Here is an 18833-nt window from a genome sequence, read left to right as displayed (position 1 = left end):
TTTCAATCTGTTACAGATGGTGCAATTCTTCCTTCACTTTCCCATGAAAACAGGCGCCTTGATCGGAGTGGATTCGCTTCGGGCAGCTGTACACCTGAATGAAATTTTTGCAGATGGCATGTGCAGCAGATTCAGCAGTTTGATCATGTGTCGGGGGTCACAACGGCAAACTTCGTGAAGTAGTCAGTCATCACCAGACAATGTTCATATCCTTGATGAGCTGGGCCAATTGTCAGATAGTCTATCATCAGTACTTCCAGAGGAGCAGAGGACACAATGGTCTGTGTGGGAGCTCTCTGCTCTGGCAGTTTTGCTAATTTGCAGCGTCTACATAGCAGACAGGTCTCTGCCACCACGGCCTTCAGCCGAGGATGATAAACTAATCTTTGCAGCCACTGAAAGATCTTCTCCTGACTGAAGTGAGCTCCTCTTTTGTGCGCTTGTGTATCCACCTTGGATAGCAACGCATCAGGGATTAACGCCTGCCATTTGACACCCAGTAACCCATTCCTCAGTTGGAGCCTTTCCCTCTGCCGAAGGATATGCAGAGCCACCGGGGACAGGGTGTCTCTCTCTCTGACTGGGAAGTTTCTTTAACGTTACCCACTGTCTCACTTGAGCGAGTTCCCCATCTTCTTGCTGTAACCGGACCCACTCATCACGGGACCGCCCCAATACGGATTCTCGGGACACTACGTGCACCTGCTCAGCTGCCACCATCCTGGCAGAATCCCGAAAGAAGGACCTATTCAGCTTTCAGTTCTTCATCTTGGTTGGGCCCAGGTTTCCCATGTATCACTCTGGATAAGGCGTCGGCATAAGTATTCTCAGCTACTCTCTTGAGGGAGATTTTATATCGAAACTTTGCCATCCGAGCCACCCAGCACTGCTCCATAATAGCTGGCTCTATCTGTATCTCGACTCCTTCCATAAAGGTACAAGCCCGAACGGCCAGGGTAAGCACGGTTTGTCCCGATGGCAAAACAAGATTGGCAGAGGATGGAAGGATCACTTTTCCCAATGTCTTCCCATCACTAGAGGTCTCTTGGGATTGAGCCGCACGATTAGCTGTTGAAACACTCTCCTTTTGGGAGTGCGAGGACTCCACTGTTTCAGGAACACATCTGGGGACTCAATGAGAAGACTCCCGAATTCCATCAGCACGTTCATCCCTAGTGTGAGTGTATGTCCGTTAACCGCATCCCCAACGGTCAGCACCACTCCCTTCTGACCTAGGTCTCAACCGCAGACGGTTATTTGCATTCACACCACACCCGCAACTGGGATGGTCAAATGATTGGCAGCCATCAACTTTATCACTGGGCCCAATTCAAGCCACAATGCCTCAGGAAAGTGTCGTAGGAAGTATGTTTCAGGTATCGTGGTCACCTGCGAGCCAGTGTCTATCAGACAGCATACAGCCCGACCATCCATTTCGGCCCAGACGAGGGGACACATGTAAACTAGGTTTGTGGGACTTCTGATACTCCTTTTTGACTGTTCAGATTCCAGGCGGCGTCCCCCAGGCTCGGAGTCTCCTAGTTTAATGGACCACGTTTAAGGGGCCTACTCTGTCGTACGCAACCCCGGGCCAAATGTCTAGTTTAACCGCAGTTATAACATGTGAGGGGTCCTCGGCGGGACGTTCTTGTTTCGCGACGAGGTTCAGGACCATTTCTGCCCCCAGGCGGATTTAAAGAAACTGCTTCTTTTTTGAATCAGCCAACTCTTTTCGTATATCATGAATTTCCTTCCGCACCTTTTCCTCCCATCTTGGTACGGTGGCCATTGTCACAGAGGTCATGTGTGGATTTACCCGCAAGCGCTCCCGCAAAGCCTGTTTTAATAGCACGTCTCGCAAGCCTGTCACCAACTGATCACGCAGCACTATGTCAGTAGACCCTATGCCGTCTTTTCTAGTAATGGCGGTATGGATCTCCTGTAGTGCGTTCATGTACTGCGTCACCGTCTCCCCCTCCCTTTGAACCCGGCAAAATAAGTGCACACGTAACTCCCCTACGTCCGTAGGGTCTCCATGGGTTTCCTCCAGTATTTGTAACACTTTGTTAAAGGTGTCTTGTTCCCAGTGGGGTCGTAGCATGACAGAATCTCTCACCTCTCCATCTAAGACATTCATGGCAACCTCCGCTTTTAATGCAGGGGTCAATGGGTGCATCCTCATCATCCCCCTGATCCGCTCAGTCCAGCTCCATAGCATAGTATTGTTCCCAGCCTCAATGCTGTTGGACTGCATCCTGCCGACTACGTCAAGTGTGAGCAGGTAGCGGGATGCAGTGACAGACAGGAGGCAGAGCAAGGGCTAATAAATTTATTAACAGAGATATACTCCATGCAGGGAGATAATGGATTAAGCAGGGGGTATGGGAGGTAGTATTAGCACGGTATGTGTGTGAGGTATGGGATAGGGTAAAGCAACTGTACATGAAAGAGTTAACCTTTCAATCTTCCAGCTTCCTGGCTGCAGAGCCTTGGGTTCTAATGGTGGTGTTCAAGCAAGTGGCGCGTGATGACTCCGGTGTCGTCCTGAAGAAGTTGGGGGTCCGGTTCCCGATGATGGCGGCGAGTCCTTGTTGTTAGGGGTTCTGGATCCACAGTTCGTCGTACGGGATGCAGCACAGTCTGTGATTCCGGTGGAGTGGGACTCAGCTTGGCGGTGTATGCGGGTGAGGAATGACACAGTTCTAGATGAGTCACCTGGTCTGTCTAGGGCGACACGCGCGCAGTAATCACCGGCCCGGAGCGTATGAAACTTTCGGTCACAGAAAACAATGGGCACACGGCAAATTACTGTACACAATCAATGTACCTCGATGCAGGGAATGTACAGCGCGGGCCTGCGCTATCACGATGCTCAAAGGACGGAGCACCAACCTTCCCCTGCTGCGTGCTCTGACTTCCCGCCAAGTCTCTTTTCCCTTTCCCGCGCACAGCACCTTTTATCAAAGTCACGCCCCTTGCTGTCGAGTGCAAAGGTCGGTCTGGGTCGGAAAGCCTTCCCTCCCCGGGCAACAATGGTGACAGCCCCGACAGTTCAGGAACCGGCGCAAGAGAGGTACCCCCCCGGTCCAGTCCATCTTCTTACAATCATATAAGCACACAGTCCTACCATAATAAGTTACAATATAAATAAAATCATATACCACACAAACAAACAACAAAAGGAAAGAAGGAGACACTAACAGGACAGGCTAAGGCAAGTTAAGGGAAAGGGGCAGCGCAAATGGAGGCAATTAGGATGAAAGTACTATTTTTACTTCAGTTTTTGCTGCATACTGTAGTTTTTTCCTTTGCAAAACAGAGATTTTCCTTTATTTTTTTGCAGTATCTCAGTATATAATGAAAACTACAGTCACTTACTCCTCCTTGGAGTACCAAGATGGCAGAAAAAGGGGCGTTCTGTAGGACCCCAGATGCCATGATCGCGTACTTCTTCCTGGGAGCCCCAGGTCTCCAGCGAGCAATACTATGAACTTTATCATCTTCAACATGATGCAGATATAGTTAGATCCTGTGGTATAGCAGGAAGCTGCAGGGTTCTTGCCCTACCACTCTCTTGTATGCTGCTAAAGGCCTACCACCTAGAACACGTCAATGTCCAGGCATACGCAGCAAAGCTGTCACTGCAATGTCAATGTCTGGACTAGATTTTAAATTCATTGTTGGGTCAAAATTATATGTCATAATAGCTCATGTTTGTCTGAAACTACATGTAGATATACTTTTGTTTGGTAATGGTATGCCACATACAACCCTGCTTTTTTGGGAAGCACGCAGAATTCTTATTGGTTTTAATATTTCTATAATAAAGATTTATTCGTTTAATATATTGCTATGATTTCTGGGTGTTGATAGCCTGGGAAATAAGTGCTATTGTCTATTGCATGAGTTTTGTGAACGTGTTAGACATAGGACTCCATATGGGATCATGTTGTATTTAAAAGAAAAATATATTTGAAAATGATGCACTAAAAAGAAAGGCCCATTTCTCTGGAAGCGTATGGCAGATTTTTTAAAAAAAAGCAAAAACTGGTGACTTGACCTGGTTACAGGGCGTCTTCTAGGCAATTCAAGAAAAATTATGGGTGGCCACTAGTGATGAACGAGCATGCTCTGATAAGGTGTTAATAGAGCACGCTCATGTTCTAATAGAGTTTCTTCGGTGTGCTCGAATACTATGTTTGAGAAGCCGTGACTGCATGTCTTGTGACTGTTTGACAGCTGCAACATATGCAGGGATTGCCCATTGGCTAGGAAGTCTTTGCAAGTATTGAGGCTGTTTAACAGCCGCAAGGCATTCAGCCACGGTGACTCGAATATAATATTCAAGCACACCAAAAGTACTTTGTTAGCACATGAGCGTGCTCGGATAACACCTTATCAGATCACACTCGCTCATCACTAGTGGCCACTAGAGATGATTGAATCTTTTAAAATTTGAATATGCTGATTTTTAAGAAATTTCTCAAAAATCAGATTTGCAGCAAATTGATTTGACCCAAATCTCAATACTGCACAGCCTTTAATTGCCCAGAAAAGACATGAAAGACATGTGCTTCACTGAGGTCTCCAGGACTGTGTTGAACCTATTTCAGGCTCTTTTACGAAAACCCAGCTTTAGGTCAAATTCACACGTTCAGTATTTGGTCAGTATTCTACATCAGTATTTGTAAGCCAAAGTCTGGATTGGAACTCAGAGAATAAAATAGTAGAACAGAGGAAAAGTAAAACGATAAAGTAGACTGCTTCTGCGTGTCCGTCTCCAAAAGTCATACAAGCCTGAAAATGATGCACGACAGATCGCATGTTTGCGTTGTCAGCACCATTATAGTCTATGACCCTATGACCCCGTCAGCGCATACGCCTGAATCCCGTTTTGAGGGTTTTGTTCATAAGCCCAACAAAAGGGTGCCATAACAAAGTTTAAAAGCAACCTAATAAAAGGTACTGATGTTATGAAATTTTCTACTGTCGCTTTAAATTTCCCAGTAAACTAATTGGGCATAGATTTCAAAAGGTATTCAATTTAAATAAATAGGTTTTAGCACACTGACAGTATTTGACGTTTATTAACCAATGATTGAGAAAAGCCGGATTACTTACCGGTAATGCTCTTTTAATGAGTCCACAACAGCACCCACTGGAGGTATCGGATCCGCCCCATTTGGAACAGGAAACCCTACAGGAAAGATAAAAGGGGCGGTCCGCCTTTCCTCCTCAGTTTTGCATTTCAGAGTACCAGGAGGACCACCAAGGATTAGGCAATGTCTTGTACTTGTAACTTTACTTTTCCAACTTTAGCAGATATACTTTTAATATTGATATTTCTAGCAGGGAGGGAAGTGAGCGGGTGCTGTCGTGGACTCATTAAAAGAGCATTACCGGTAAGTAATCCGGCTTTTTACCCTTCGCCACGACAGCACCCACTGGAGAGATTCCAGAGACCATCACCTGGGTGGGACCACCGTGCTAAGGACAGTCCTGCCAAAGCTTAGGTCAGAAGTAGACGAAAGGTCAAGTCTATAGTGTCTATAGAAGGTAGATGGGGATGACCAAATTGCCGCCTTACATATGGTTTCAATTGGAACGTCTCCCCTCTCCGCCCAGGAGGCCGCCATTGCTCTGGTGGAATGTGCTCTGATGTCGTCCGGAGGTTATTCCTTTTTTGCAGAGTAGGCTAAACGAATGGCATCCCTGATCCATCGGGAAATGGTGCTCTTTGTGACTCCATACCCTTTTTTACAGCCCTGAAAAGAAATGAAGAGAGCCCTACACTGCCTCCAGCTCTCGGACCTTTCAATATACTTTAGGACAGTTCTTCTGACGTCCAAAGTGTGGAATTTCTGTTCTTCCGGAGTTGAGGGATCTTCAAAGAAGGTTGGGAGGAGTATCTCCTGAGACCTATGGTACTTTGTTGATACCTTAGGCAGGTATGATGGGTCTGGTTTTAATATTAATCTATCCCAGTATACCTGCAAAAAGGGTGGATCTATGGACAGGGCCTGGATATCACCCACTCTCCTAGCGGATGTCAGTGCTACCAAGAGGGCCATCTTAAATGATAAATATTTAAGGGATATCGTATCTATCGGTTCAAAAGGTTCTTCTGTCAGGGCGTCTAACACCAAGTTTAAGTCCCATGTAGGGATTGTAGGTATGTGAACCGGAGTTATTCTTTCACATGCTGTAATGAATCGTGATATCCACTTATTCCCTGCTATATTATGGCCATGCAGCACCCCCAACGCAGACACCTGTACTTTCAGTGTGTTTACTGACAAGCCCAATTCCTTCCCTTTTTGTAGGAATTCTAAGATAGGAACTATCGGGACTTCTGCTGTATGAGATGCTGTATGAAACTGTAGGAATTTCTTCCATATTCTTTTATAAATTTGGGTTGTGGACTGCTTCCTGCTCTGTAGGAGCGTAGTAATTAATGATTCCGAAAAACCTCTTGATCTTAATAGGTGCCTTTCAAGTTCCACGCCGTCAAGTGTAAGTTGTCCACTTGAGGGTGGAAGAAAGGGCCTTGGGAGAGTAGGTTGGGGTTTGAGGGAAGAACCCAAGGATCTGTCACGGACATAATTCGTAGCCACGAGAACCACGGTCTCTTGGGCCAGAATGGTGCTATCAGGATTACTCTCGCCTTTTCCTCTCTGATTTTCCGAATCACTTGTGGTAGGAGAATCAATGGAGGGAAGGCGTATGCCAGCTTGAATTTCCATGAGGCCTGGAGGGCATCCAGTATGTCTGGGTGATCTGCTGGAGACAGGGAAGCAAAGGTCTTTGTTTGTCTGTTCTCCCTTGTGGCGAAGAGGTCCACTTGAGGATGCCCCCATAGAGCTACTATGTCCTGGAAGATTTGGCGATTGAGGCACCACTCCCCTTGCCGAAGTGTGTGTCGGCTTAAGAAATCTGCTTCTTGGTTGTCCTCTCCTCTGATATGAAGAGCTGAGAGGGACAACAAATTGCTTTCGGCTAAGCTTAAGATTCTTGCCGCAGAAGACATCAGAGTCTCTGATCGAGTACCTCCTTGTCTGTTTATGTAGGCCACTGTGGTGGTGTTGTCTGACAGGATCCTGACATGTTTCTGTTGGAGCTGTGGAAGGAAATGATGTAGAGCATAGTATACTGCTGTCAGTTCTTTTAAATTAGACGAGTATTCTCTTTCCTCTCTATTCCATCTTCCTTGACAAAAGCTATTCCCCATATGGGCTCCCCAGCCTTGGGTGCTAGCGTCGGTGGTTAGGATACCAGATGGTACTATGACCCATGGAACTCCTGAGGATAGATGGTCATCATCTAACCACCATTCCAGAGAAGTCAAGACCTCCTGATTTAGATTTATCTTGCTCTCGAGGTGACCACCATGTCGCCTCTCCTCCTGGAGGATCTGATGCTGAAGTGTGCGGACATGATAATGGGCCCACCGGACTGCAGGGGCACAGGAATCTCGCGACCCCAATAGCGACATTGCCCCTGTCAGAGACATGCGTGGTCTATCTATGGCTGCCTCTACTTTCTCTTTTGTTAGTGCAATCTTTATCTGAGGAAGTAGACATTTCTGGGTTATGGAGTTCAATTGGAACCCCAAAAACATCTGGAGGGATTGCGGAACGAGCCTGGACTTCTGTATATTGATGATCCAGCCTAGGTCCTGCAAAGATGAGATTGCATCAGCCACTCGTTCGGTACATTGGGTATCTGAGTTCCCGATTATTAGGAAGTCGTCTAAGTAAGGTACGATTAAAGTATCTTTTTGACGAAGATAGGCCATCACCTCTGCCATCACCTTGGTGAAGATTCTTGGCGCTGTAGAGAGGCCTAAAAGGCATGGCTGTGTACTGAAAATGACGGACCATGCCATCGAACACCACTGCGACCCTTAGATATTTTTGGTATCTATTATGGATAGGAAGATGATAGTAAGCATCTTTTAAGTCAATCCCCGCCATCACACAATTTGGAAAGAGAAGCTTTATGGTGGATCTGATTGATTCCATCTTAAACTTATAATTTTTTATAAACGTATTAAGCGTCCTTAAATTATTAATTGTTCTAAACGTACCATCTGGTTTGGAAATTAAAAATAAAGGAGAGTAGAAGCCTCTACCTTCCTGTCCCTCTGGGACCTCCACTAAAACCCCCTTGCATAGTAGGCTCCGAATTTCTTCTTCGAGGGCCTTTTGTTGGGCCATAGAGTTAAGGCGGGTTAGGATAAAGAAATCATAAGGGTTTTGAAGGAATTCTATTTTCATTCCTTCTTTAATAATACCCAAGATCCATGGGTTTGAGGATATTTGTTCCCATTTTGGATAAAAGAAACGTAATCTACCCCCTACAGGTGGGTCTGATTTTTTAATTTCTATTTTCCCTTCGGAATGTTGGACCCCTGAACATGGTACCTTTTTGTTTCTCTTCTTTTGCGGCCCATCTATTTGATCTTTCCGTTTGCCTCCTTCTTCCAAACGGTCGCCTCTTAAAGGTTCTCCTATAGAAAGGAATAGAAGGGTCAGGGAGGGCCGACTTCCTCTCCTTTGCTTTGGCGAGTATACTGTCTAACTCTTTCCCGAAGAGAAACTCACCCTCGCATGGGGTTGCACAAATCTTAGCCTTTGATTGCACGTCCCCCTTCCAGCTCTTCATCCACAATGCCCTTCTGGCGTTGTTCACAAGAGCTGCTGATCTTGCTGCCAGCCGTAGAGTGTCCGCCGACGCATCAGCCATAAAGGCAGCTGCCCCTCTAATTAATGGGATAGCGGCCCGTAATTTTTCTCTGGACACCTTTTGCTCGATTTGTTGATCCAGCTGGTCCAACCACACGAGCATAGATCTAGTGGTGCATGTGCTGGCTACCGCTGGCTTAAAAATACCCGTGGTAGATTCCCAAGACCTCTTCAATGATGATTCTGCCTTGCGGTCTAACGGGTCTGCCAACAAGCCTGCGTCCTCTACTGGAATAGCTGATTGTTTTGAGGTAGAGGATATAACGGCATCCACTTTTCGCACTTTGGTCCATTTTAATAGCTCCTCATCGCTAAATGGATACTTTCTTTTTGAGGCTGATGGGAGAAAACTTCTTTGGTCGTGTTTTTCCCATTCCCTTTTTATTAGGGCCTTAATTGCCGGTATTACCGGGAACGCTCTCCTTTTCTTCTCCGCCAATCCCGCAAACATTATGTCTTGTGCGGTTTGGGCACCCCTTGGTTCCTCACACCCCATAGTGCTTCTCACCGATTTGACTAGGTTGTCCACACTATCCAGGGGGAAACACGACCGTCCCTCCATGTCTGATGACGACGAGGATGTGAGTGAGGAGTCAGAGATTAACCCCCCTTCTTCCTCGGACTCTGAACTGAGGGTTAACTGCTTTTTGCTGCCAGTCTCTGAGGGAGTTTTGGCACGGTTAATAGCCTGTATCTCCTCCCTGATTATTGCTCTAATGTCTTTTGTCGACAATGCTGCCCCTTGCTTTGTCTCTTTTTGCTGCACTGCTTACAGAGCTTCTTAGGGTAGGAGTCAGGGAGAGGTTCAGAGCATAACGCACATTCTTTATGCTTGGATTTATCCTTTTTCTTTGTCTAGAAGGGGACACCAAGGCGGGGGGGGGAGAGGTCAGCTTAGTAGGCAGAGTATATACTTTGCACACTCACCCAGTGAAGCCTTATATTACCGGATCAGATGGCTGAGATCCCGTCCTAGGCCTTGATTCTCCTGCTTCATTCCTGCGGCCGGTGTTGCGGTCCCTGGTGGAGCTACCTCCTGCAGAATCCCCCGCTGGAGCGTGCGCTTCCGTTGGGGATGACATTGCTGCATCGCCGCTCAGCTGCGCCGCTGTTTAAATAGTTTGCCATTACTTCCGGGGGTCAGGAGACTCTGCGCCGGCCGGCTACCGCGCCGCTTTGATGTGCGGCCCCCGCTCTCCATGCGGTCCCCTCTCTATGCACCGCCACCGCTGCTGTGCGCTTTTTATTTCAAAAGAAAAACCTTTTTCTTTTTTTTTTTTCCTGCGCCACTGGCACTCTTACCACTCCCAGTAGCGGTGCGTCCCGGTGCCTACCGGCGCTCTCCTGGGTGAGACGGGGCGGCCCTCCCCGGACCCCGTCATCACCCTTCGTTCACCAGACGAGGGGGGAGCCGTCTAGCGGAATCTCCCCCGACGCTGCCTCCGGACCGCAGCCCCTGCCGTTCACATGGAGACTGCACAGGCGGCATGCCTGGCCCAGGTATTCTTTCCTGAAGGATATCGTGGCTCCGTTTGGAACAGGAAACCAAAACTGAGGAGGAAAGGCGGACCGCCCCTTTTATCTTTCCTGTAGGGTTTCCTGTTCCAAATGGGGCGGATCCGATACCTCCAGTGGGTGCTGTCGTGGCGAAGGGTAAAATAACAGTTATCTTTTTAAGTTGAAGAAAAAAGTTGGGCGAACCCAAACAGTAAAGTTCGGGGTCAGTACCGAACACCTACTCTTCGGGCAGGAAGCCCAAACATGGACTTCTTCAGGAAGTTGGTGCTACTGTTTGGGTTTGGCACCCCTAACACCGGCTGTTTCCCAAACTGTCATCTATAGGACAACACGAGAAACTCTGACAGCTCTGATCGGTAGTAAGATTATTGCCACTGATCAGTGCGCTGCGGTTCCCATGCTGTCATATGATAGCGTGAGCCAGCAGCTGTGACCAGTGGTAAAAAGTTGACCACCAGTCACAGGAGTCGGACTCATGGGAGCACTACTCCCGTCAGCCTATGCCTGCTGTCGCTGATGAGAGTATACATCAGTCGGTGCTATAAATTTTAAAAATGGCATGAGTTCCCCTCAGCTGTCAGCTTTATCAAGGCTGTTTATCAAGAATAGAGGGATCCCCATACCATTTTTTATAATTATTAAATAAAAAAATAAAAAAGCACGGGGGGGGGGGCTCTTCTATTTTTGACAACCAGCCAAGCTAAAGCATACACCTGGGGGCTGGCATTCTCAGGCTGGTAAAGGGCAATGGATATTGCCCTCCCAGCCTATTAATAGCAGCACGTAGCTGCCCCAGAAAAGGCGCATCAATTAGACATGCCAATTCTGGCACTTTTCCTGGCTCTTCCCACTTGCTTTGTGGCAGTGCCAACTGAGTTAATATTTGTGGGGTTAATGTCATCTTTGTATTGTTAGGTGACATCAAGCCCACAGGTTAGTAATGGATAGGCATCTATCCACAGTCCTATTGTAAATAAACACAAAGCCAGAAAAAAGAGATTTATTTGAAATAAAAAGTAAAATGGTGTGTATTTTTATTTACAAATAAAACAAGTTGCTATAGCCCATTCCATGTAAGCCCTAGTCTCCTGTAGAGAAAATAAAAATAAAAAACAACCATATTCGTCATCTGTCCGACATACTGCCCCACGTCGTAATCCGTGTCCGTGATAAGTGTTTTTCAACCAGGACGATGCCAAGATGCGACCGTCCAAGCTGAAAAGCATGGGAGAATGAGCTGCTGCGAGTGCAGCATCAGTGACTTGCAGTGATGTCATCAAGGTTACTGCAGGTAACTGAGACTGCATTCCCGATTCACTTCACTGTGAGCCAGGCCGATGAACTGCCTCTCACGTGTCACATCAAAGGCTCACAGGGCAGAGCTCTTTACTTGCTCAATAACATCAACAATAGTTATTAACTGGACACTAAACATGATATGCTGCAGTCCTGCAGGTTTTTTTTTGTTCAGTATGTACAGGTATTCATTATGCAAACTATGGGGCAGGTTATTGAGGGATTAATGACCTGTCAGCAGTCTTCAGTATGAATTCCTAATCAGAGCACCATGTGAAGACCCCCCCACCCCACAGGCCCACTTTGCAGCACGGGCATATCGTTAACACAAACCTGAAAATAAAGATTTAAAAACAACCACAAGACTGATTTCATCATCCAAGGTATCATTTAATCAGTATCACGGTGTCGACCTGACACTGTCTGTAGGTTATTGTGCACAATACTGCTGACTGGTTCTCTTTAAGGCAGTATGTCTCACAGGTGAGGGATATGGTTGTTCTTTATTTTTGTTTTTTTATAGGAGACCAGGGCTTCAATGGAATGGCGTTAGGTTAGTGTAACTTTGCTTTTTTATTTTTAAATAAAAAAGTAAAACAGTGTATTTTTATTTCAAATAAAGGATTTTATTTTGCTTGGGTGTTTATTTACAATATGACCATGGGTTTAGTAATGGAGAGGTGTCTTATAGATGCCTCTCCATTACTAAACCATGGGCTTGATATCACCTGACAATACAAAGGTGACATCAAACCCACAAATATCATCCTACTAGCCACCTCCACAGGGCAAGTGGAAGGGCTGGGCAAAGCTCCTTTTTTCCTGGGGTGGCTGTGGGCTATTTTTAGGCTGAGGGGCTATATCCATGGCCCCTTACCAGCCCTAGCTGTTTGCTTTAGCTTGGCTGCTCATCAAAAATGAGGAGAACCCCACATTGTTTTTTAAATTATTTATTTATTTAAACAGTTTAAAAGAAACAGCATGGGGACCTCTCTATTCTTGATAACCAGCCATGATAAAGCTGACATCTGAGGATTGCAGCCCGCAGCTGTCTGTTTTACCATGCTCTTTATCAAAATAGAGGGGAACCCACAACATTTTTTTTTTTTAAATATTTACAGCCGGCTGATGAATAGTCCCATCACTTGACACATGTTACCGGAGGTAAACTTTTTACCTCCAGTCACAGATGATGGCTCACGCAATCATCTGACGGCGTGGGAACCACAGCTCTCTGACCGTCAGTAATAATCTTACCGTTGATCAGAGCCAGTGTTTTCGCACTGTCATGCGGATGACAGTGTGGCAAATAATGGATGTTCGACTCCCTCATTCATCTGTTCATGTACTTTCCCTTAGCCGAACCAAACCTTTTTTTTTTTTTTTTTTTTAAACTGTTCGGCGAACTGGGTTTGCCGACCACTATCAAAAAGTCCTCCCATGAATTTTTTTTTTTCATTAAATGTGTGTATATATATGCAAGGTGTGCAGTGTGAGCATATTAAAATATTCACATTCTGACGCTTTCTCCTGTGTGCAATGCCGTTATTTTTGGTTTCACATTGATATCACCCTTCTGCAGACTCTCCGGGTCACTGTGCACTGCATGCTCCGGCTGGGGAATGTCAGAACAAGGCTCTATAGGTTTTCATTTTAAAACAGGCTTCCAGCTCATGCACAGAGGAGAGAGTGAGCCGGCCAGTCTGTAGAGCGGTGACATCCTTCAGTAGAGGAGAAGAACAGAACTGAACACTGGAGAGAGTAGCAGCATGCAAGTATATTAATACTCTAACATTACATGCACATATCCACAGAGTTAATGAAGAAAAGTAATAATTGGAGGCTTCTTCAAGTATGTGTAAATATTAGTTGTTTATTATATGACACTAAATCTGTTGTTTCTCATTTCCCCTTTTGGTCAACTAGACTTTTTCTTGACTGTATTTTCACTTTTCGGCATCTGAAACTGAAATCATTACTTTTTATGTAATTTTTGATTAGTAAGTACTTACATCCGTTCTAATTGCTTTAAGTCTTGAAATGCTCCACGCTCAATGATGCTGATTTGGTTATCTTCCAAGTGCCTACAAAACAAAGAATTTCAGTCATGCAAAAAATTCAATTGTTTCTAATTATATTTAACAACTGAATACAAACTGCACATGAAAATCACTGGAAACATTTTTCCAGGTAAATATTTTAAGTTTAACTTAAAGAGAACTTTCAATACAAGTTGTCGATTTCTATCTATATCCTCCACTTTTCTCCTCCCTTTCCATAGAGTTTCATGAGCAGCAACTGTTATCTCCCATCTCAGTATTCTGAAAATCCCAATTCACAAAAGACAGATTTTACTGGTGAATTTATAGTAAATGATCAGTCCAGGAGGAGAAAGAAGCAGCATTCTCTGATCGGATGCATGACATTTCTTAACTTCACTGGCACTATGGTGACTCTCTAAATTATGCACGAATAGGGTTATACCTGACTGCTGAACTGGTCAACAGTAGTAAGCTTAGTTTAATTTCAGGTCATATTTATTTGTTATGGCCTAAGGATAATTGAATACCATATTTTACGCACCATAAGACGCACTTTTTCCCAACAAAAATTTGGGAGGAAAATGGGGGCTGCGTCTTATGGTGCGAAAGCAGGCTTACCGGGGAGTTGGGGCAGCAGAACTGGCAGCAGCAGAGGTGTGGCCATGCTGCGGCGGTGGGCAGTGTAGAGTGCACTTGAGCATGGTCCCTTCCTCAGGATGCCAGCGGCAAATGTGTGTCCACGCTGTTGACCGTGCACAGATTGAAATCTCGGCGGTAATCGGCTTCAGGAAAATGGCCACCGAGATCTCAATCTGTGCACATGTGGCCTCCAGAGGCCATTTTCCTGGAGCCTCTGGCAGCTCACGGCTTCAGGAAGATGGCTGCAGGGAAACCGGTGATGCGCTCGCTATGGACACTGGACAGCAGTGTGGACACCGAACAGCATCATGGACACATTCCTGCAGTCGGCATCCTGAGGAAGGGATCCTGCTCCGGTGCTCTGCCTCACCACCAACACTGGACCAGCAGCATCGCATCCCGGGACTGCAGCATTGCCCCACTTCTGCCGCCGCTGACTTCCTGAGGAAGGGACCATGCCTCCTGAGACCCCACTGTATCACCAGGTAAGATTCCTTAAATTTGGACAATAAGATGGACCCCCATATAATAAAACTATTTTTTCTATTTTCCACTCCAAGATCTGGGGTGCGTCTTATGGTCTGGTGCGTATTATGTTCCGAAAAATACGGTAATATCTAGGTATACTGTATACTCTGATGTACCATTTAGTTCCTATGGCATAACATGCATACTTTTTTCTGTTGTGCAGAATAGTGAACACAGTTGTTAGGTGGGACTAAGAAGAACTCCTAAGGTGCAGCGGGTACGGAAAGTATTCAGACCTCTTTAATTTGATCACTCTTTGTTTCAGTGCAGCCATTTGTTAAATGTAAAAAAGTTCATTTTTTTCTCGTTAATGTTCACTCTTCACCCCATCTTGGCTGAAAAAAAACAGAAATAGAAATTTTTGCAAATTTATTAAAAAAGAATAACTGAAATATCACATGGTCATAAGTATTCAGACCCTTTGCTCAGTATTGAATAGAAGCACCCTTTTGAGCTAGTACAGCCATGAGTCTTCTTGGGAATAATGCAACAAGTTTTTCAAACCTGAATTTGGGGATTCTCTGCCATTCTTCCTTGCAGATCCTCTCCAGTTCCGTCAGGTTGGATGGTGAACGTTTTGGGACAGCCATTTTCAGGTCTCTCAAGAGATGCTCAATTGGGTTTAGGTTAGGGCTCTGTTTGGGCCAGTCAAGAATGGTCACAGACTTGTTCTGAAGCCACTCCTTTGTTATTTTAGCTGTGTGCTTAGGGTCATTGTCTTGTTGGAAGGTGAATCTTCGGCCAAGTCTGAGGTCCAGAGCACTCTGGAAGAGGTTTTCATCCAGAATATGTCTGTACTTGGACGCATTCATGTTTCCTTCAATTGCAACCAGTCGTCCTGTCCCTGCAGCTGAAAAACACCCCCATAGCATGAGGCTGCCACCACCATGTTTCACTGTTGGGATTATATTGGGCAGGTGATGAGCAGTGCCTGGTTTTCTCCACATATACTGCTTAGAATTATCACCAAAAAGTTCTGTCTTCATCTTATCAGACCAGAGAATCTTATTTCTCAAAGTTTGGGGGTCCTTCATGTGTTTTTTTTTTTAAGCAAACTCTATTCGGGCTTAAATATGTCTTGCACTGAGAAGAAGCTTCTGAGGGCCACTCTGCCATAAAGGCCTGACTGGTGGAGGGCTGCAGTGATAGATGATTGTGGAAGTTTCTCCCATCTCCCAAGTGCATCTGTGGAGCTCAACCACCGTGATCTTGCAGTTCTTCTTTACCTCTCTCACCAAGGCTCTTCTCCCACGATTGCTCAGTTTGGCTGAACATCCAGGTCTAGGAAGACTTCTGGTGGTCCTAAACTTCGATTTAAGGATTATGGAGGCCACTGTGCTCTTAGGAACCTTTAGTACTGCAGAAATTCTTTTGTAACCTTAGCCAGATGTGTGCCTTGCCACAGTTCTGTCTCTGAGCTCCAAGGCCAGTTCCTTTGACCTCATGATTCTCATTCGGTCTGACATGCACTGTGAGCTGTGAGGTCTTATATAGTCAGGTGTGTGCCTTTACAAATCAAGTCCTATCAGTTTAATTAAACACAGCTGGACTTCAATGAAGGAGTAGAACCATCTTAAGGAGGATCACAAGGAAATGGACAGCATGTGACTTAAATATGAGTGTCTGAGCAAAGGGTCTGAATACTTATGACCATGTGATATTTCAGTTATTCTTTAATAAATTTGCAAAAATTTTCTGCATTTCTGTTTGCTTTTCAGTCAAGATGGGGTGCAGAGTGTACATTAATGAGAAAAAGAAATGAACTTTTTTTGAATTTACCAAATGGCTGCTATGAAACAAAGAGTGAAAAATTTAAAGGGGTCTGAATACTTTCCGTACCCACTGTAATAATCTTACCACCGATCAACCTTACAATCAGGGAGGGGATGTTTTTAGAACATTATGTGAGGTAGCGCTGTCATTCAGTTAGGGGATCCTCGCTAGGCAGCGAACAAAACACATCCGGCACCGTGTTTTCCATAAACCATAACAGTCCATGCGGTTTATTCAGCGCATAAACCCATAGAAGCAACATAAAGTTCATATACAGAATAGCGTCCATTATAGCTTCACTCTGGTTATCCTATCACACAGGTTAAGCAAATGTCCATTACACAGGCTCTTCAGCCTCAGTGTTATCTCACCCACGTCAGGGTCACTCATGGTTCCTTCACCATCATGCGGCAGACGTCCATTCCCTCCAGGGAACTCTCAGGCACGTGCAGCCATTAACACAGCGTTCACTTGCTGTCAGAAGGCAGCCCCATCTCACTCAGACGGGACCTTCCACACTGGACCAACCAGGTCCCAGCATTCACCCCCTGTGACCTACCCTGGCCACATTATATGGTCCATAGCCACGCCCACCGGGTAACATGACTATGACCTCATCACAGGTCCTTCAACCACTCACATATACACTTTACAATAGCGTTAATAAACACACCCCCTGGGTGGGTTTGGAGGTAACTAGTTCCTGACACATTGAACCAGCACCTCAGCAGTATCACTGCTGATTAACATACACATAAATCTACATCTCAAGGCCACCCACCTTGAGATACATAACCGTCCTTCAGGATTATGCCACTCATCCTCTCTCTTGGGACATCTACACAGCGCCCCCTAGTGGACACAGTGGTTACTACACCACAATTACAATATAGGATTTTTGGAACATTATGATATAGGCTACATCTTTGGGATGAACATTTGAATAGCTGTCAAGGAATTGTCAAAACCCAGTGAATATGGATACCAAGGTTGACATGGTCTAATATTTTTATTATGTAAATCTTGATTAACGACACTTACTTTCCCAGAGCAAGAGATGCCTGGACACAGTCTGCATCCCAGCAAGTCAATGGAATGATGTCAGGAACCGCACGTAAGAGATGTCCTCCACCCTCTCCTCCGCTCTGAAGCTACTCATTCATTAAACTTCCAGGTTTATCAGAGAAGGTAGCGGTGACTGCAGACAGGATCCATAAATCCGACTGCGACCACACTAACACTTTATGCAAATTTTTGGGTTCCTGCAGTGTTAGTGTGCTTGTGCATGGTTACGGATTCAGTAAGCAAGTGCTGTCAATCAAGATCAAAAGGAGTACTAAAAGTGAAAATTGAGGGTGTAATGGTGCACTGATCCTTGGCCATGCTTGGCCAAGAGTATCCTGAAGCTCCCTCATTTGCATATGGATCTTGAGTTCATTTCTCAGCCACTAATGCAATGACCAGTTAACTGCTAGTATTATTTTTATAAGGGTTTAGACTTCCTTCCATGATTTAGACTTCCCTTTGTGAAAACAGACAACTGATTAAAAGATGCCAAACTCACTCATAGCAGTTTCTATGATTTGAATAACAGGACTTTTGAGTAAAAAGCAGGAAAAAATCATTACAGTTCTGAGAGTCCTGCTTACCAAGCCCACATAAGCTGATTTTGAGTGTACACAAAATGCATTCAAATCACTGCGATAGGGAGAGTTTATCAGAACAATCAGCGTGGTCAGGATTTACTTAGATTTTTATATTCCGGAAATAATATATTACGTAAAAGTATGTACAACAGAGCATAGTTCCTACTAATAAGCAGCTTGCCAAACAGTATCACAGGTTCTTTCTAACCAATCTTTAAAGGGAATCTGTCACCAGGTTTTTGTCAAAGATTTATCACTTAGAATTGCGGTACCCAGTAAACTGACACAGAGTTCTTAGAAGATTTAGCAATGCAGCAGTGCTGAAAAAACTGCCACCACACACACCAGGCTCTGCATGTACAAAGTCTATAGACAGTGAGCTGCTTATTACAGGAGGGGGTGGAGTCGGACTAGCATGCAGGCACTGCTGTAGTCTGAGCAATGATCACCGAATGATAAAACCTTCATTGGAAGTAAAACAACAAAAATACAGAGCCTTACTAAGATACATCGTTAAAATCTCTGTTTTAACCACTACATCAAGCTGTCCCCTGATTACATAGCAAAAACCTGCTGACGGATTCCTTTTAAAGTAAGGAGGTATCAAAAACATTTGTTGTTACATTTTAGGGAAATCACCATCTCAA

General features: G+C 45.2%; 1 protein-coding gene across 2 annotated transcripts in view; it reads right to left on the bottom strand.

Annotated features, from left to right (window-relative positions):
• The window catches only part of SLIT3 (slit guidance ligand 3), a 1050869-nt gene that overhangs the window by 898981 nt on the left and 133055 nt on the right, over positions 1-18833 (bottom strand). For both annotated transcript variants that reach the window (XM_073573732.1, XM_073573731.1), the window contains exon 3: positions 13571-13642. In XM_073573732.1, the coding sequence (XP_073429833.1) occupies positions 13571-13642 (72 nt within the window). The remainder of the gene's footprint in view (positions 1-13570; positions 13643-18833) is intronic.

This window comes from Dendrobates tinctorius, unplaced genomic scaffold (genome assembly GCF_039654945.1).
Source record: "Dendrobates tinctorius isolate UK_male_01 unplaced genomic scaffold, ASM3965494v1 ptg000036l, whole genome shotgun sequence".
NCBI classification, from domain to species: Eukaryota; Metazoa; Chordata; class Amphibia; order Anura; family Dendrobatidae; genus Dendrobates; species Dendrobates tinctorius.
Note: the sequence above shows the minus strand (reverse complement) of the source record. Positions and strands in the feature narration are given on the sequence as shown.